The following is a 17403-nucleotide window of genomic DNA, read 5'->3' as shown; positions in this document are numbered from 1 at the left end:
CACCACACAAACATCTGCTTTATACATGCTAGTGTCAGAGGGGATTGTTAATTAGTTTCCCAACAATTTGAAGTAATTCACTGTAAACTAGAGACAACTGTTTTTTTTTAACTGCTAGTGAGCGAGGCCACGTGTCTTCTGACAGCTGTGCAAGCAGCCCCTGCCAAATTTTACACACTGCCTATCAAAAGTATTCACTCACGCATACCAAACATTTTCATGTTTTATTGTTTAACAACTTTGAATCACAGTGAGGTTTATTGACACAAATCAAGCCACTTTTAAAACATCTTAACAGAAATCATATCACATCTTGTTAAACTGCACCATTCTTACTTAAATGGTAGCTGAAATAATACATAACAGACTCAAACTGCAGATATTTTTCACAGATTCACCCGGCTCACACTCTTGCTCGTCCACGTCTGTTTATTTTCCTTCCACGTGGACGTGCTGCGCGCTACCACAGGATTCCTCGCGGAAGTGACGGCAAGGCGGCGATGGCGGCTCGCAGTTTCATTCCGGATTTCTACTGGACTACAAACCGATTTTAACCGAGCCGGTTTGACTTTGTGGAACTTTTGTAAAGCCGTCTCTTTCGGACGCCGCACACAGTGAAGGCACGTTGAACCAGAGCTTGACAACGAGCGACCCCACTGCTTTTTTGGGGTATTTTTGTCCAAGGTTCAAGGTGGTCACCCTGTCGAGCTAGCGGTAGCTCGGTGGCTGCTAGCTAACGTTAGTGGGTACACAGCTAGCTCCACAGCTAGCTTGTCAACGAGCTGCGTGCTAAGGTCCACACAGCAGCAGCAGTCGTCGTGCGGCAGCAATTATTTTGACCACGGCCACGTTTGTATTTCACAGTTACGATGCAAATGTACTCTATTTAATGCTAATTGTGCCACAAGTGTGCAGAGCAAGGTACTCACACGTTTGCTTGGCCTCATGTTAATTTGAATTGCTAGTTTGGCGGCTGTGGCTAAAATACAGGTTTTGACTCACTAGCAAGCAAGTTCCCTTAGTAGTTATCCCGACAACTTCGGGGAAAAGCGTGCTATCGATTGAGTATTGAAGTTACTGTAGGGTCTTTGCGTGCTCGTCAACATGCTGAAGACCCGGCAGTGTTTACTTGGCATCCGCACTTTTCTCGGCGTAACGTCGAGAATATGGGGCTTCATCATGTACATCCTCAGGAAGCACCTACGAACGGTGAGAAGGGGTTTGAAATACATCTGGCATTTGATTCTGTTGTGTTTTTGTGACAACTGTGCAAAGTATTGCCACGTTGCCATGGGTCATGTATCTAAACAACTATCTTTAAGATCACTGACTCCTTTAGATATGTGTGCCTCACCTGTGCTGTAATTTTCAGTTTCACTTCATGCATCCATCGTGATTTGGTTCAATTAGTTATGGTAACCCCACTGCCTGAGTAGCATCAACCTCCCCCTTATCAGTGTCAACTGTATTGTTGCAGAATTCAGCAGAAAGATGCGGAGTACCAACTAAAACGTATAGGATATTGAATAGAGTAACACATTTAATTTGCAACATAGGAAGTGTCATGTGTCATACATGTTAAAGTGCACTGAAATGCACAGCTGCAACCAAAAATAACTTCCACTATAGGTACATCTAAAGGTTATTGTTTAGCTGATTAACCAATTTTGCTTTACCATGTCAAACTAATAGTGCAACGTGTCCATCACAGACAATTAAAAAATCTCATGTTTAAAAAGAAAATCAATTAAGAATAATATAAAACAGAAACCCATAAAATCATCCCATTAAAGAAGCCTAACCTTACAATGTTTGGCATAGTTGGTCAACAAATGCTCTAATACTTTACCAATACCCTAACTACTTGGTGCATAGTTTCTTTTAAGTGATGGGATGTGCAAAATGAAGGACTTTTTCTACTACAGTTCAAATTGGAATCGCTTAACCATAACATTTGAGGAGCAGCTAGTACAAACCCGCAGGTCACCTTCAATTGCTAACAAATGCCTCCACAATAAACATGGCATTTAAGGTGATAGAAGCTGGCCGCCTGTAACTTAGACACTCACACAGGTGTTGTTGAGTCGTTAATAGACATGCATATGTGGTGTAATACGAGCGGACTTCGGCTCAAGCTCCATATCAAGCCAACAAAGCTTGCAGGAGTGCCCCTGTGTGTTGTAATCGTCTTGATGCTTGAGGTTTGTCTCCAGTTTGTTGTGCAGCAGTTACACTTGTCAACAGTCCCTGAGAGTGAGTAGACCAGTCCATGTTATGGCTGAAGTGAGAGGGATTATGTCAGCACAGAGAGCGTACTGTTCTCTCTCATTCCCTCTGTTTCTCTCCGTCTCACTCACAGTTTAGCGCTGTTGTTTACAATATGCGATGAAATACAGTCATGATCAAGCTGCCACCAAAGTAGAAAGAAACATAATGAAGGTGATCGTAAAGTAAGCAGGTGATTTGATGACAAAGATTTGCGTAAAACCTATAAAACAAGATATGGATGCAAGAGTAGATCACTCCAGTTTCTTCTAACTATTAAAACCCAGTTTATAGATCTAATAATCTGTGTTAACTTCTTCTTCTGTTGCCTGTAAGTAAGGCAGGGCTCACAGTGTTTCAGTTTGAGAAGTCTGCAATCCATAAAGTAACCTGATCCAAACATTTGGATGGATATAGGCTCTATTGGATTATCAATGTTGGCCAGGTGATAATCCCATGCACGCTACTCCGTGTCACAGATGACTATATGGTTGTTTATTAGTGTTGCATAATGGTTCGGTTTAGTATCAGCTGCATGAGACGTAACGGTGTTGAACCAGGTGTGGAACTAGTACTGATCATCTTGTCTAACAACACATTAGTCCTTATTTAGGGGTTATAGTAAAGCCTAAATGGTTTAGTTGATCAGTAATTCTACAGAAAAGGAAACCACAATTCTGATAATCAATAACTTGTGTAAAGTCGTAAAAAAGAGTGCAACAACTTGTTTGGCTTTCAGATTGTTACTTGTAGCAAACTAAATATCTCTGGGAATCTGGAAGTGTTTGAATCCATTAAATCCCTGAAACCAAGTCATTAATCACAATAATCAACAGGATAGAAAACAGGTTTTTGTTCGGGTCTGCAGAGCAGGATTATTTAAATTGTTGGTTTTGGACAGCCCTGGTCTGGAGGAAAGAGACTCAGTCTGAGTTTGTGGGTCTAGGGTCCAGGTAGACGCTCCTGGAGGTGCATAGAGTCGAGGGTGAGGGTCCCCCCCCTGGTGCTCAGCAGCTGCTGGCACCAATAGGCTTCCCCCGAGCGGACTCTGCCAGGCAGCAGTGGGAGGGGACACTGAGGGAGGCCCTGTCCCGAGCCTAGGGACCGAGGCTCAGTCAAAGTCACCCTGCAAGTCTCCTTTTCTCAGTGTGCCCCACGCTCCGCTGACACCCACTGACAGCTGGGGGGATAAAAATAGCCCTGTGAAGAAAAGTGCAGAGCCCCGGGGCAATGAGCGGCGCTGGAAAGGTTCCTCTCTGTAGTCAAACTCGAGAGGAGGAGTCACAGGGTGGTCCCAACTGAGTTCATTTCAATATGGAGTGTTCCTCTGTGCTCTCGCCTAATGCTGATGTAAAGCAAAAGATGTATTGTCTTCAAAGGTCAAGTTTTTCAATCCAAAGACAAAGGTTTTAGGATCTTTTCTGGTGACGTAAGCCAGAACGCTGAGCTCTGTGTAGTTTAAATCCTGTTTAAATATCCCTAAAGATTTAGGCAATTAACATGATTTAAAACTGAGTATTTTGCGTCAAAGGATTCCCACACAGTGCTGTAGTCAAGTCCAATTAAATTGAGTCAAAATCAAGTCTTAGACCTGGTTTAGTCAACTCTAAGTCTAGACCAACTTCATAGGCAGTCAGGCCAAGTCCAGAGAAAATCCAGTCCTGTTTAAGACATTGCAGGCATAGTGTGTTTCCAGTGCTAATCCTCTGCTCTCCTGCGTACACAGCCTGATAACAGCTCACTTTGGTTAATCCATGCAAAATGGTAGGCAACAGACTAAAAATGACGGGATTAAAAACAAATATATCAGAGTTAAAAGTATATCACTGGCCCTTAATACTTACTTGTTTGAGTTATGCATCACAACCAAGACCAAGACTAGTCCAAGCCTTCATCAAATCGGACTCCGGTCCAGATTGAACTTCTGCAGACCTGTTCCCAAAACACATTTAATATCCCACAAAATGAAGTTGTCAGACACTTTAAAGAGTTTTTAATCACTAAAAAGCACAAACCCTTGAAGTCTATCCATGATGCATTTAAGTACAGTACGTTTTATACATTGTGTGTTGTTGTGTGTGACTGACTGTTTCCTCCTCCTTGTTCCTCTGCAGATAATCCAGTATCAGACGGTGCGATACGACACTTTGCCGCTGTCACCTATCTCCAGAAACAGACTCAGTGAGTACATGTGGTGATGTCATGATGCGGCTGCACAGCTACTGTAAAGACATGTTTGGCGCGGTAAATTGTTAGCTGCTTTAAAATGGATGAGACAATATCAAAACAAAATTGCATTGGGAACTGACTGTGAGTGCAAGTTGAACCAGTCCGTCAAGGAAGAAGTTAGAAAAAGTGATCATATGCTTCATGACTGTTGTTTGAAGCTGTATTAATGAGGAGGATTAGACGGCTAAATGCAAACAGGTGACTGTGTTTTCTTCCTCAGTTGTTTCAGAGAACCTGTTTTGCTACTTCAGCCCGTTATTGTTGTCACAAAAAGGCTTTTGCGTGCAAGTCATTTGGCCGAAGTTTAGATTATCGTTCATTGAAATGAATAGCCAAACAAGTAGAAGAAAAAAAAGTCCTTTTTCATATGAAATATTTGAATCCCCTCGGATAACATCAGCGCTTTAGAGGAAATGCCAGTTGCACAGCTGTGAATGAGCATGTGTGATGAGATTATTCCTGGCAAAGAAACAAGAGCAAAACCACAGCTCATCAATAATAATTCATCCGTACCGATACTGCATAATCTAAATTATGTTTGGCATTTTAAACTCCACTGCACAGCAATCCTTTACCAATAACGAGGCAGCAAACAGACCAAAGTGTCCCCACCTGTAGCAGAATGCTGAAAAGCAATGGTCCGAAAAACTGAATTTTACTGGCGGTTAAATGTCAGGATCCACCCAACATGGCGTGACGAAAAGAAGCAGCTTCCCTCTCTGACTCTTACCAGTGACGAGGTGTGAGCTGTCTGAAAGTTTAGAGGAAATAAAAGAAGCTTAAAGGCAGCTCTTACACTGGCAGTGCACCCCGGAGGAGATCCCCTCCTGTCTGTGGAGAGCTCATTCAGAAGCGCGCCGTTGACTCGTTAACGTTTTTCAGTTTCACTCTCCTCGCCTCTCACTCACTACCGCGACCTCAGCTGGAGATCCAGGTCCAGTTTCAAGTGAATGAGTGACTCCTTTGGCTGTAGGTGGCTGGTATTTCTGCTGGTGCTGTGGGTGGAATTAAACTGACTGTGGTTTACAAGACTTTTTGGCACATACCTCTCACATCACAATAATGAAAAGGCACCAAATAAGCTGAGTTCAGGAGCAGCCATGTTTTTGTAGTCTATATATTGTCAAGTTACCTAACATCAGAAGAGCAATATGCCTTGTTGACATATGTATTTTGATGCGTTGGTGTTCTAATTGTTTGTTAACTTCTTTAACCAGGACGCTCTGAGAATCCCTTACAACCCTTGGTGTATTATCTCATAATTGATTTGAATCGGTTGTGTAGGGCCCAACAGCTGACCATGTAGACAGCCAATCTACACCCGCTGAACCAAAGCTAGAAATACCAGTGAAGAATGGAAATAGTCCCTGGATTAAGTACCCCAAAACATCACCCTGTGTTAAGGCCATAAGGCCATGTTCAAAACCTAGTTCTAACATGCGTCCTTTTATTAGATCACATGTGAACGGCTCTAATGACACATCCGGTTTCACCCAAGACTCATTGAGACACACACACATTTGGAGGTGGTCTGCAACATATGGCTGCAATCTTTGACCAGCATGTCCTCGGTCACATTGCAGAACCCCCTATTCGACTTAGAGCGGAAGTTAGCGGTCAGATGCTAGATTTGTCCACGTCTGTACACTGTGTATTTTTGAACATCAGATGTTATCATGCTGGCGGTGATGTGAGTGTGTGTGTTGGTGCTCTGCACAGGACTGACACCCACTAGCCTGCTACTATCCTCACATCCTCCCAAAAGCTTTTATTTATGTGTTCATAGAATGTATCCAAAAATACACATTCTTATGAGAACTGGGGTCCATTTGTGATCGCATCACAAAAGGCACATGTTAACGCCAGATCTTAGACCGAAGTCCAACTAAAAGTCTGAAAAGAAGAACATCAGGTGGCCTCTTTAGTTCTCCAGAAGTCATTTCAGCTCAATGTTGACACAATACGAGTCGAGATTACCTTTCTATATTATGTATGTATGCCTATTATACAGAGTCAACTATTTATATGTGAAGCTATTTATTTATCTTTTATTTATGTAAAAATCTATGTAATGTAATATATGTACTCCTACCTGCATGCCCCAAACTTACTGCAAAAGAAGAGCGAGGCTTTGTGCTGCTGACAGAATTTTGAATACTCTTGAGTAGCCTTCATAGGAATGAATAACAACATATACTTTTAGCGTTCTTCCCTTACAGTCCGTATCAGTCTGTTTCTAGTTGCTTTGTAAAAGTTGCTATGAGGGTCTGAGAAGTCACTAAATGTATCGATAGGGAGGCCAGCTGGAAAAACTGTGTGTGTGTGGCTGTGACAATAGTAGGAAACCAAATGTGTCGCTGTGTCTACAATGCAAACTCATTGTGGGTTGACCTTTGACCCAAATAATATACATGTTCTCTATTGAGAACATACAGCCTGCGGAAATAATTAAGAGACCACTTCAGCATTATCACTTTCTCTAGTTTCATTATTTATAGGTATGTCTTTGAGTTAATGATTTTTCTTTGTTTTTTTATTGTATTCTATAAACAACAGACAATGGAATGGCTGCCATTCATGTAGAGACAAAGATTTAAGAAAGATTTGGAGTGGTCTCTTAATTTTCTCCGCGTTTGCATATAGATATGAGCTTTGCACTCCTTAACTACGGAGCCCTTTTCTTTCACTGTGCTCTAAAACATGTCAAAGGATTTTCCTCTTTCGTCACTAACACACTAAGCAAGTCGTGGTTTCAAAATGAGGTTACATGGTCTGATTACGGACTGTATTTATCTGCAGATTTTGCACTAACCATCATCACAGTGCATCTGAATACGAGATTTCCTGTGTTAACTCATTTGTGTTGGTAACCTGGTTTCTTGTGTGGATGTACTGACAGATAAAGTGGCTCAAGTGTCTCATTTTATATAAATAACTCCAGATGCAGTAAAGCGGAAGATCCTGGTTCTGGACCTGGACGAGACGCTGATCCACTCTCACCATGACGGGGTCCTCAGACCTACAGTGAGACCTGGCACGCCGCCAGACTTCATCCTCAAAGTAAGAGCATCCAGACACATCTGTACATGTCGGAACACATATGCATTCAAAACTAAACCCTGTGTGTCTCTCTTTCCCCATGCAGGTCGTCATTGACAAGCACCCAGTCAGATTCTTTGTACATAAAAGGCCACATGTTGACTTCTTTTTAGAAGTGGTGAGTGTCACTCAAATGAACATGGAAGGGAAACACACTGTGAATATAAAACATCATTTCCCAGGTCTTCCTCATGTCCTCCCTCACCCTTTAATCCCCTGTCCTCTCTGCCTTCGCTCTCCATTGAACTGCACTCTCATATTATTAAACTGTCTCTGCTTTGGCGATGATCCCTCGTGACTTGTGCTGCACTTACTGTCACTTGTTTACCTTAACTATTGTCTGCGTTATGTGCGCACAGGTGAGCCAGTGGTATGAGCTGGTGGTTTTCACAGCGAGTATGGAGATCTATGGCTCAGCAGTGGCAGACAAGCTGGACAACAACAGGAACATCCTGAAACGCAGATACTACAGACAGGTACTGTTTTCTTTACTCTATTTAAACAACAAATATTAAAGTTAATAGTGCTGAGGCTTCTTTGGATCCATTGTCCTTACAAAGTGTCTCATTTCCGTGTTTTTGTCTCTTTTTGCCAGCACTGTACATTGGATCTAGGTAGTTATATTAAAGACCTGTCTGTAGTACACGATGACCTGTCCAGTATTGTCATACTGGATAACTCGCCTGGCGCTTATCGTAGCCATCCAGGTAAGACTTCAAATTATAGTTCAATGTTTTGATTTCCGTGTGCATCCATCTCTAAGGGGACATTTCCATCAGTGTTGATGGTCAATGTCCTCTGACAAACCCACAAATTCTTCGCCATATTGACAGAGAATGCTGAGTTCTCTTACGGAGCCGTGCCAGCTGTACCGGGATGCATTGCGGTCAAGTTTCATCCAGGTTTTGGCCATCCATATCTTGTTTCATGGCCAATGCAGGCTTAGATACACCACCTTAAATAAATGCAGCAATATAACAAAGCCGTGATCGGTCTTCATCAAGCATAATGATGTGTTTAAATGCTTCTTAAATGTAGCTGGTTTTCAGTAAGAAGCCCTAGAGCTTCGTAGAGGAGGAGACTAATCCAAGTAGGCCTTTCATATGTCTTTGTCACGGTAACACCCAATGACGGTGCTGCAAACAGGAAGAACACATTCTGCAGCTGCCAACTCAGCTTTCTCTGTCAATATAGCACGCACTGGGGAATTTAAAGGTTCAATCGACTACATTTTCCATCCACAATTTAGTAAAAGGTGGCAGATCTTCTCTTTTACTTAATAAGTCCACAAGGTTTCATCTCAAACGCCTTAACCTTGTGATGCCGCAGGAAGAGGACACATAATTGAGCACTTTGTTCTCAGTACAAAGCTCGTATTGTAAATGCTGTAACAGTGCATTAAATCTGCAGACACTCTAAAGCTCTGTGACCTCTTTAGCAGCAGCATCAAATCACCACCATGTCCATTTCCCTGACACAACTGCTTTTTTTTCCCGCCCTCCAGACAATGCAATACCCATCAAGTCCTGGTTCAGCGACCCTAGTGACACAGCACTTCTTAACTTGCTGCCTATGCTGGATGCACTAAGGTAAAGAGGCATGATAAAGTCGGCATGAAAGCTTATCCGTAATGCAAGCACCTTGACTTGGGAGAAACTGTCTGTATACAAATGCTCTGAGGTGATTCAAGTAGTGCAAGGTAGGGCATTTAGGTTGACTGCAGGTCACAATCGTATTTCAAAAAAGGCGTTGACAAATGCTTATATAATATAGTAGTTCACACAACCTGCTTATTGACTAAAGATGTGCATCTACATAGCACTACAATGTCTGTTCCTCTCCAGAGTTTCCCCATAGACCTCACCTGTCTATCATGTTGAAACATCGGTATACTCAAAGGTTTGTTTTGTTAATATCAGATGCAGTTAGCGGTTGATTAGTAATCCTATCTGGCAACCCTCACTGTGGTCTGAGAGGGTACTTCAGTGCAGCGCGACAGGATGATTTACTTTTGTTTGTTTTGTAAGCTACAGCGTAACCAGCGCCCGAAATACTGTTTTTCTGTTATTCTTATTTTAATCATGGATAGAATTAACAGATGAGATGCACAGTTTTTATTGGCTAGGCTTCAGAGTGTTTGTAGGCTTAATTTTTGACTTTAGAAAGAGCCTGTTCCTAGTCTTTATGCCCAATAAGAGAAATACATCTTATCCAACATAGTTCTTTACAAAACATACACAATCCTCTTCCAATGTCTAACTTTTGGACCGTTTCAAATACTTTCTATCATTGTTTTTCTGTCATTTTTTAAATATTCTTAAGCCCTTGATAAGTCTGTTGTTAAGGGATCTCTGTAAATGGAGATAGCCAACAAAAAGTATTAATGTTTAATGTCAAGCTATTCCTATTTTAATCGCCTCTCTCTCTCTCCTAGGTTCACCGCTGATGTCCGCTCCGTCCTCAGTCGAAACCTCCATCAGCACCGACTCTGGTGATTGGCTGAATCCGGAGGGGGCGGGGCTTGTTGACCGGCCTCTTCCTCTCTGCCGGCCTCCGTCCTGCCCTCCGCTCCCACACAGACGGCCCAGCAGCCCCCCCTGTGAGCCCCTCGGACCCGTCCTGAGGAGACGAGGGGTTGGGGTGACCGCCTAACATGGGACGAACAGTACGGGATGACCAGAGCCCACAAACTACTGAGGAGGGTGGGGAGGGGGCCAGCTTTTTTTTTTTTCCTTCTTCTTCTTGATTCTTTATTTGTATTTGTTTTTTTTTCCAAAAGAAATACGGAGCCTCTCTGCCTTATTGCTCCTGATACTGACTGTGCGTATGGAGGTGAGCTTGTGAGTCGGAGTATGCTTGCTGAGTTCGTTAGTCCTTTTTAAACTCTTTTGACAATTGGGAGGGGTGGGGGGGGCGGGATCAGCGAAGCAACCAAGACAATTCCACTTTATTTCTTCTTCTTCTCCTCCATCATCATCGGACATTGCACTTAAGCAGACAATTCATCGTTTAACTGTCTTAACTTCTGAGCAGGGGGAATAAAAAAACGCCCTTTTTTTAGATCCACGGTAATTCATTGATTCCTGAGGTACGTTTATTTTCCTTGAACAAGAATGGATCAACTTTCGATGGTATAATTCGTGGACTTTTGCTTGCAACACACCATCCCACTGGCATTTTTTTCTGGACAAATAGCCGAGCGAACCCTGAGATTTGTTTTTTTCTCAGCCATCACCGTCAGTCTTTCCCCCTCACAGGACACAGTGACTGAATAAAATCAATGGCTCGTAACGATACGTGGACTGCCGTGCCGCCTTTCCATATCTGATTGTTTCTCTATTATAATATGACTTCTGCATACCATGACATTTCGCTCTCCCCTTCGCCATCTGATGCCATCCTGATTTCATCGAGTAGGAATTGCACTTAATATTTTTTTCCCCCCTTTTGATTTTTTGTTGCAGTTGGTTTTGTATTTACAGCCTTCCTCTATCAGTTTCACCCGCTCCTCTAACTGTATGGGTTCAACTACTAGACCCTCCGTCTTTAAATGCCTTCTGAACAATGTCAGTCCTGTCAAGGCTCACACTGGCTTCTTATTGGCTCTGTCTCCAGGTCTGTGTTACTAATAAAACACTTGTCAGTATCGACCCGTTATTATCCCAGCTTGTTTTCTTTATATGCACTTAATTCTAGTCATACTTGAAGCATCAGTTTTTGCAGCATGTCCTGATTACCCTTGCTATGGTAAGAGGGAGGTCCAATGGGTCCTCACAGTTTCAGATTTAGGTAATAAGTTCGAGTTTTTCTGATCATGTGCTGCCATCATGTGGTGAGACAGGAAACTGCAGGGAAAGGAAAACTGCAACGTGGAAAAGGAAACATCAGCATCTGTTAAGAGCCTTATATGGCCCTAATAGCCTGTTATGTGTGTATATTGATTTACACTCACCTGCTGGTTAATAGAAACAGCTAGCTAAAACTAATGCAGTCTGAAGCAACAGGTTCAATATTAATGGGAGAGGGGTTTATTCCACTGGGATCATATTGGAGGATAACATCTGGTGCTAATGAGTTGCATCATACCGACAGTTATTGCACCCCAAACTACAGCCTCCAGAATTATCATTATGTTGAACCAACACTTCTATTGGTCAGTTACCTCAATAGTAACGCAATATAACCCTCATGGGATAGGATTTATTGCAGGACTGTTGTAAAAACACTGCTATAGTTTTAGCTAAATGTATCTGGTAAACGTGCAGCTGACCGTATGTACCTGTAAGTGTATGTAAATATCACCTTTTAAAGCTTTATGTGCATATTAAAGCCTCATTCTTTTATAGGTACATCAAAACTATGTGATGTATCTCTTTTGTCATTGCACACAGGTAAGAGCCTGAACATGTTTACCAATAATTGCACATTTACTGAGTGGCTGCTTAACAGATGCGGTTTAAGCTGTTTAATTCTTTAACATTTAAGTTTAAGACATTAATCTTGATTGTATATTCAAGGGCAGGGGTAAGCAACAATACTATTGCAGGCTAGTCACCCATTTCACCTCTTTTGCTGCATTTGTCAACAGTTCCTGGAAAAGGGAGGAAAGGTGATTACTATAACTTTAAACAGGAGTTTAACAGACTGGTGCAGGAGTGAGCTGTAGCTGCTGAGTAGGCCTTATTGCAGAGTCGGTTGTTAGTGAGGTAACTAAATGGTTTGTCTTACGGGTAGGTTTTACTTGGAATTCTTCCCTGATGATGTAGGGCTTTCATTTAGGATGATGTTGATCAGTCATACCTGAATTCCCACAATAACCCGCCTCTTAGTAAGACTCACAATTTACTGTACAGCTTGCTTGTAATCCAACTGGGGGGGGGAAACTTAGTCCACAACCGACTCAACACTCAGCATAACACTTTACTATGATCACTTAAATCATCAGTTATTGTGGTTTCCTGCCAGAATGTATTGATTGTTAAGAGAAGTCAGAGGGACTTTTCAGATTGTCTGTCAAAGCATAAACCACATTTGAGGTGGAGTTGTCATATGAGTAGTTAACAGTGAGTCAGAGCACTGAGTCACATGCACAACCTTAACCATTCTGCTTGAGGACATGGAAACATGGCAGTATTTACCTTATAGACACTTAATATTGGAATTTGTTCCTATAATATTCCCAGTGGTTTCTTAAACCAGAATACAATCCATTAAAAAAGTTTGTTGCCCACTGGAAAATCCCCCGCCTTGATTTGTTACACTACCCTTCCTTTTTATTCTTTCAAAAAACGGGTCGAATAAGTAATCTTACAGAATACTTGTTTTGTCTGCTGTGGCAACATAGGACATTGGAAACTTTAAGCCATCTTATTCTACACTGAGTTCGGATAGTAAGTCAATATACATTCCTTTTATAATATTCCCCGTTTTTGAGGACTTGCTGAATGTGTTTTGGCCCAGATTTAGAGCATTATTATTTTTTTACAGCCAAATTCCCAGTTTAGTATCGCATGTTTTTCAGTTTCTCTGCTCTAGCTGCTAACTGCTGGGCCTCGGTCATATGACAAGGACAGCTGCCTCTTCACTGCCTTGACTTTTGTCTGTACCCGCAGCGCTTGATCAAAATAAAATAGTTCCAAAGAAAATGGTCATCCTATACCTAACAAATCTTTTTTTTAAATCTTCATATAAAAGGAACACATTCCAATTAAATGAATACCCCTTGTCAGAACTAAAAGTTTACGTGGTCTGGGATAGCGTCATGTCAACACTGCAAAGTAGACCCTCTGCAACGTCATGTTGTTATTGTATCCCTCCGCAGCAGTCGCACTAGGAAAACAGCTGAGGCGAGCTTAGGCTAGTTAGCAACGTTTGTTTTTGTCGAGAGTGTCAACGATTCGAGGAGTCCCTTTAGCACACCGTTATCATACGATTTGGGAGTGGCCGACTTGTTGTCCGTCATCTCTTTTAACAATGAAGTTCCAGTACAAAGAAGAGCATCCTTTTGAGAAAAGGCGGTCTGAAGGCGAGAAAATAAGGAAGAAGTATCCGGACAGGGTACCTGTAAGTATGCTAACGTTAGCTTGCTTACGCGATATATGTTGCAATGCTAATGCTAATGCTAGGCAATTGTTAATGACATCTTTTCTACGCAAAGACCATCTTCCTATAATCATTTGGTGAAGTTGTAGCCATATCCCAAAATGATTATCTTTCACCATAGTTGACTGCCACGTTAGTAAACAACACTCAGCCAGCTAACAAAGATAGAGGTGAACCAGCGGCCGCACCTAGCAGGCCAGCTAGTGATAGCTTTGTGTAATCCTTCCGTGTATGTATTTATTTTAAAGATAACATTACAAAATCATAAATAATATTACCCCACAGTTGTTATAATGATCGTCTTGGTTATACAGTGTAAGGCGTTCATACTGGATGTGGATTGAACGTGAATATGGGTGTAGTTTGAGGCTGTATGTTGAAACGGCAGTGCACCTTAAAATAGTATGCGTCAACAGACAGGATACTTGTTTACGTCGCCCTGGCTCTTGGATAAAGGTGATTTAGTCCACCAAATACAAGGGATTTTTGCGACTCCAGCTGAACCAACAAGAATGTCCGTATGTTAAGGTCTTTCTGTTATGTATGACGAGCTTGATGTGTTTTTTCCAGAGCAATCCAGTTTCATTTTAGAGCGCTTATCAGTCATAGGCATAACAAACATGGTGTGGTCTGTCTAATGATTTTTCGATGATTGAGTAGAACTATAATCTTTCCCAATTAATAGCTGCCTTGTTTTGTCTGATCTTTAGTCCAAAACTTAAATATATATATTTGTTGTCATAAAGATTTTCACATTTGACAAGCTGGAACCAAAAGAAATTCTTGGCGAAATAAAAAGAATAAGTATTTGTGGTTGCTCGTTAATTTTCTGGCCAATAACCAATCACTCATGCATGATGATGGCATGTCAATGCTGGTGTGTGGGCAGGTAGTATTCAGGTTGTACTCCTATTTTTAGACTAAATACAGGAACCTTAAAGCAGTTATATTTTTGTGCTCCTACAGTATTTAGTCAGAACAGTGATTGTTTACTAACTGACGAATCACAAACTACTGGGCTCCAGATACTGTTCAAATCAAAAGCCTTTTCTTGTTTAAAAATGTTTCCGTCCTCGCTTGTGTTGACATTGTGTTGATTTCAGATCCCTTTTCTTAGAAAGGTGGAAGTACTTACCCTTTTATTTACATATGTATTGTTAGTTCAGTGGAAAATGTGCTATGTTAATTTGCTAAGGACATGTGCAATGGTTCTTTTTTCAGGTAATTGTGGAGAAAGCCCCCAAAGCCAGAATAGGTGATCTGGACAAGAAGAAATACCTTGTCCCCTCCGACCTGACAGGTAAATATTGTGCCACGTGCCAAGTTCCTGGACTTTCATAAGACCCTAGGAAGACAATAAATAAAATGTTGTTGACTCTCTTTTTAACAGTGGGACAGTTTTACTTCCTCATCCGAAAAAGAATCCACTTGCGGGCTGAGGACGCGCTCTTCTTCTTTGTAAACAACGTCATTCCACCCACCTCAGCTACCATGGGACTGTTGTACCAGGCAAGACTCATTTTCTACCTCACTGACCTGCTCTCTCAGACCATGTCTTTACCCGTGTGTTGTGTCATATGTCATACTAACATCTTTTTTTATTACCATTTCTCAGGAGCACCATGAAGAGGACTTTTTCCTCTACATTGCCTACAGTGATGAGAGTGTGTACGGGAGCAGCCAAAGGGAAATCTGATCCCACTACCATCCCCCACAACCACTACCCACGTTTCTGAGACCTCCACCGTGCATTCATTTAAATATTAAATCCAGCCGAGCAGCTTAGAGTTCCCAGAGTAAAAATATGTCAAATGCACTTTCACCACCCATACAATACCCCTCTCCCATCCATATATGTCTCTATTATTCTGCAGTCTGAATTGTATTTGCCTCCACTTTTCACTAGCGGCATGATCTAAGTGGTCTCGTGGCCAGTTGTTTTTCTAGTGTCGTAATTGATAATGCTTTACAAACTGATCAGGAATAACAAAGTAATGTTAGAACCAAGCCGTAAATATTTACCCCGGGGTTAAGTGAAGAAAAACATAGTAATTGAGTTCCAATCAGATCTAGTTGACAATGAAGATAGATTTTTGTTTGTCCAAACTGCTGCCTTGCAGGACTATATGAAGTGGGTTTTGAGTTTAGGTTAGGAAATGAATAGCATCTACAAGGTGAAGGCCATTTTTGTCTCGGGCAAAGTAAAGGATAACTTTTGCAGCAGTTCTTTTCCTAGAAAAAACTGAAGTCTGAATATGAATTTAGTGGGCTGCCCTGCATCCGACCTTAGCAAGGAGTGTAATATAATTCAGACTAAATAATCATCCTCTGCTTTAGGTGGTAAGATTATTTTGTTGACTGCTACTATGATTATTGTTGTTGTTATTGTTAATTTAGATGGCTTAATTTCTAAAAGGTATTGTAAAGCTGTGTGCAATTTTCTCTTTTTTTAAGTTTGTCTCCTTTTTTTAAAAGAAAAAAATAGATCTGAACTCTGTATACAGCTGCATTACTGGCTCTTTCTCTCCATTCATCACCATACATGATAAAATGTGATTAAAAGCTACCTGTGTTTCTTGTCTTTATTGGATATTGTATTCATCATCTTTGTCACAGGGTTATTATTTTTGGAAGATATATAATTTTCCTTGTGATAAGCTAAGTGCTAAGTTGTTGATGGACCCCTAACTGAACAACACTGTATTTGCATTAGTGGCCTGTAAACAGATATTACGGACACTTGAAAAAATAGTGAGCCTTACAAAATGGAGAAAAAATATCCAACAAATGTTTAATTCAAAAGGTCAGAAAAGTGTGACTGCTCAAATGAACAATGAAATTTAGATGAAAGTTCATTTTCTTGGCTTTTTTATTCAAATGGCACTAAACCATAAAGATACAAACTCGAACAACAACAGTGCAGATATATTCAAATCCATTATGCAAAGCCATTGTAGGTGCAGTAGTTTCAAATTGGCTCAATTCTCAAGTGCTACTAACTATTTTATAGTACAGAACATTACTTCTACATCTCAATTTTGGTGGCTCTAAGATCCACAGGAAGCAGACCATAAAGTAGCCCATGGTTCCTAAAACAGTAGCCTAAAATGAATTTAATCGAAATCTATCATTATCCTCTGTGTTTCATTTAACAGTACAACTAGCCTTCTGATGTTATGGTCATGTTTAAAAATGGTATGCCTCTGCTCTGCCTCCCCGAGTGGTTTTTGGAAAGAAACAACTTTAAAAGAACCTTCGTATAAATTACTTTTCGTAAATGCAAAAACACCTGGGTGGCGGAAGGGAACGTTATTCATGGTTTGTTTCAGGTATGTAATGACATTTTTCACCAAATGAGCCAAAACAAGACCAGAACCTGTAAACAATGTTCTCTGGGAGGGATTATTCATTGAAACCACGCCCAACTGCGACTCACATAGCGCGTTCGGCTGTTAACCGAAAGGTTGGGGGTTCGAGCCCACCCAGGGACGGTACATTATTTATTTTCTATTGGAATCTGCAAAAGAAAAGTCACTAAGAATAGAAAAATAGTGCAATTTTTCAAAAATCCATTTGTGATTATTTATAGTCTATATTTGATATTGGTGTTTCACCTTTGTTTTTATTGTGAAAAACAACATCCTGAGATACAAAAATGGAGCATAATTTGTCTAAAATGTTCTTACTTCTATATAGAATAATAAGTGT

The 17403-nt window shown here is 41.1% G+C and overlaps 2 protein-coding genes across 2 annotated transcripts; both read left to right on the top strand.

Annotated features, from left to right (window-relative positions):
• The first annotated feature begins 447 nt into the window (after positions 1 to 447).
• Positions 448 to 11243, top strand: ctdnep1a (CTD nuclear envelope phosphatase 1a). The gene is made up of 8 exons (XM_063900419.1): positions 448 to 1209; positions 4380 to 4446; positions 7436 to 7554; positions 7640 to 7711; positions 7953 to 8069; positions 8189 to 8300; positions 9098 to 9182; positions 10028 to 11243. Exons 1-8 carry the CDS (start codon positions 1105 to 1107, stop codon positions 10086 to 10088), a joined length of 738 nt encoding a protein of 245 aa, XP_063756489.1. The 5' UTR covers positions 448 to 1104; the 3' UTR covers positions 10089 to 11243.
• Positions 11244 to 13399: 2156 nt separating this feature from the next.
• Positions 13400 to 16261, top strand: gabarapa (GABA(A) receptor-associated protein a). The gene is made up of 4 exons (XM_063900246.1): positions 13400 to 13656; positions 14917 to 14995; positions 15086 to 15204; positions 15311 to 16261. The coding sequence occupies exons 1-4, from the start codon at positions 13567 to 13569 to the stop codon at positions 15389 to 15391; spliced, it is 369 nt and encodes a 122-aa protein (XP_063756316.1). The 5' UTR covers positions 13400 to 13566; the 3' UTR covers positions 15392 to 16261.
• Positions 16262 to 17403: the final 1142 nt, after the last annotated feature.

Source organism: Eleginops maclovinus, chromosome 14 (assembly GCF_036324505.1).
Source record: "Eleginops maclovinus isolate JMC-PN-2008 ecotype Puerto Natales chromosome 14, JC_Emac_rtc_rv5, whole genome shotgun sequence".
NCBI lineage: Eukaryota > Metazoa > Chordata > Actinopteri > Perciformes > Eleginopidae > Eleginops > Eleginops maclovinus.
The sequence above is the reverse complement of the archived record's forward strand: the minus strand, read 5'-3'. Positions and strand labels throughout refer to the sequence as shown.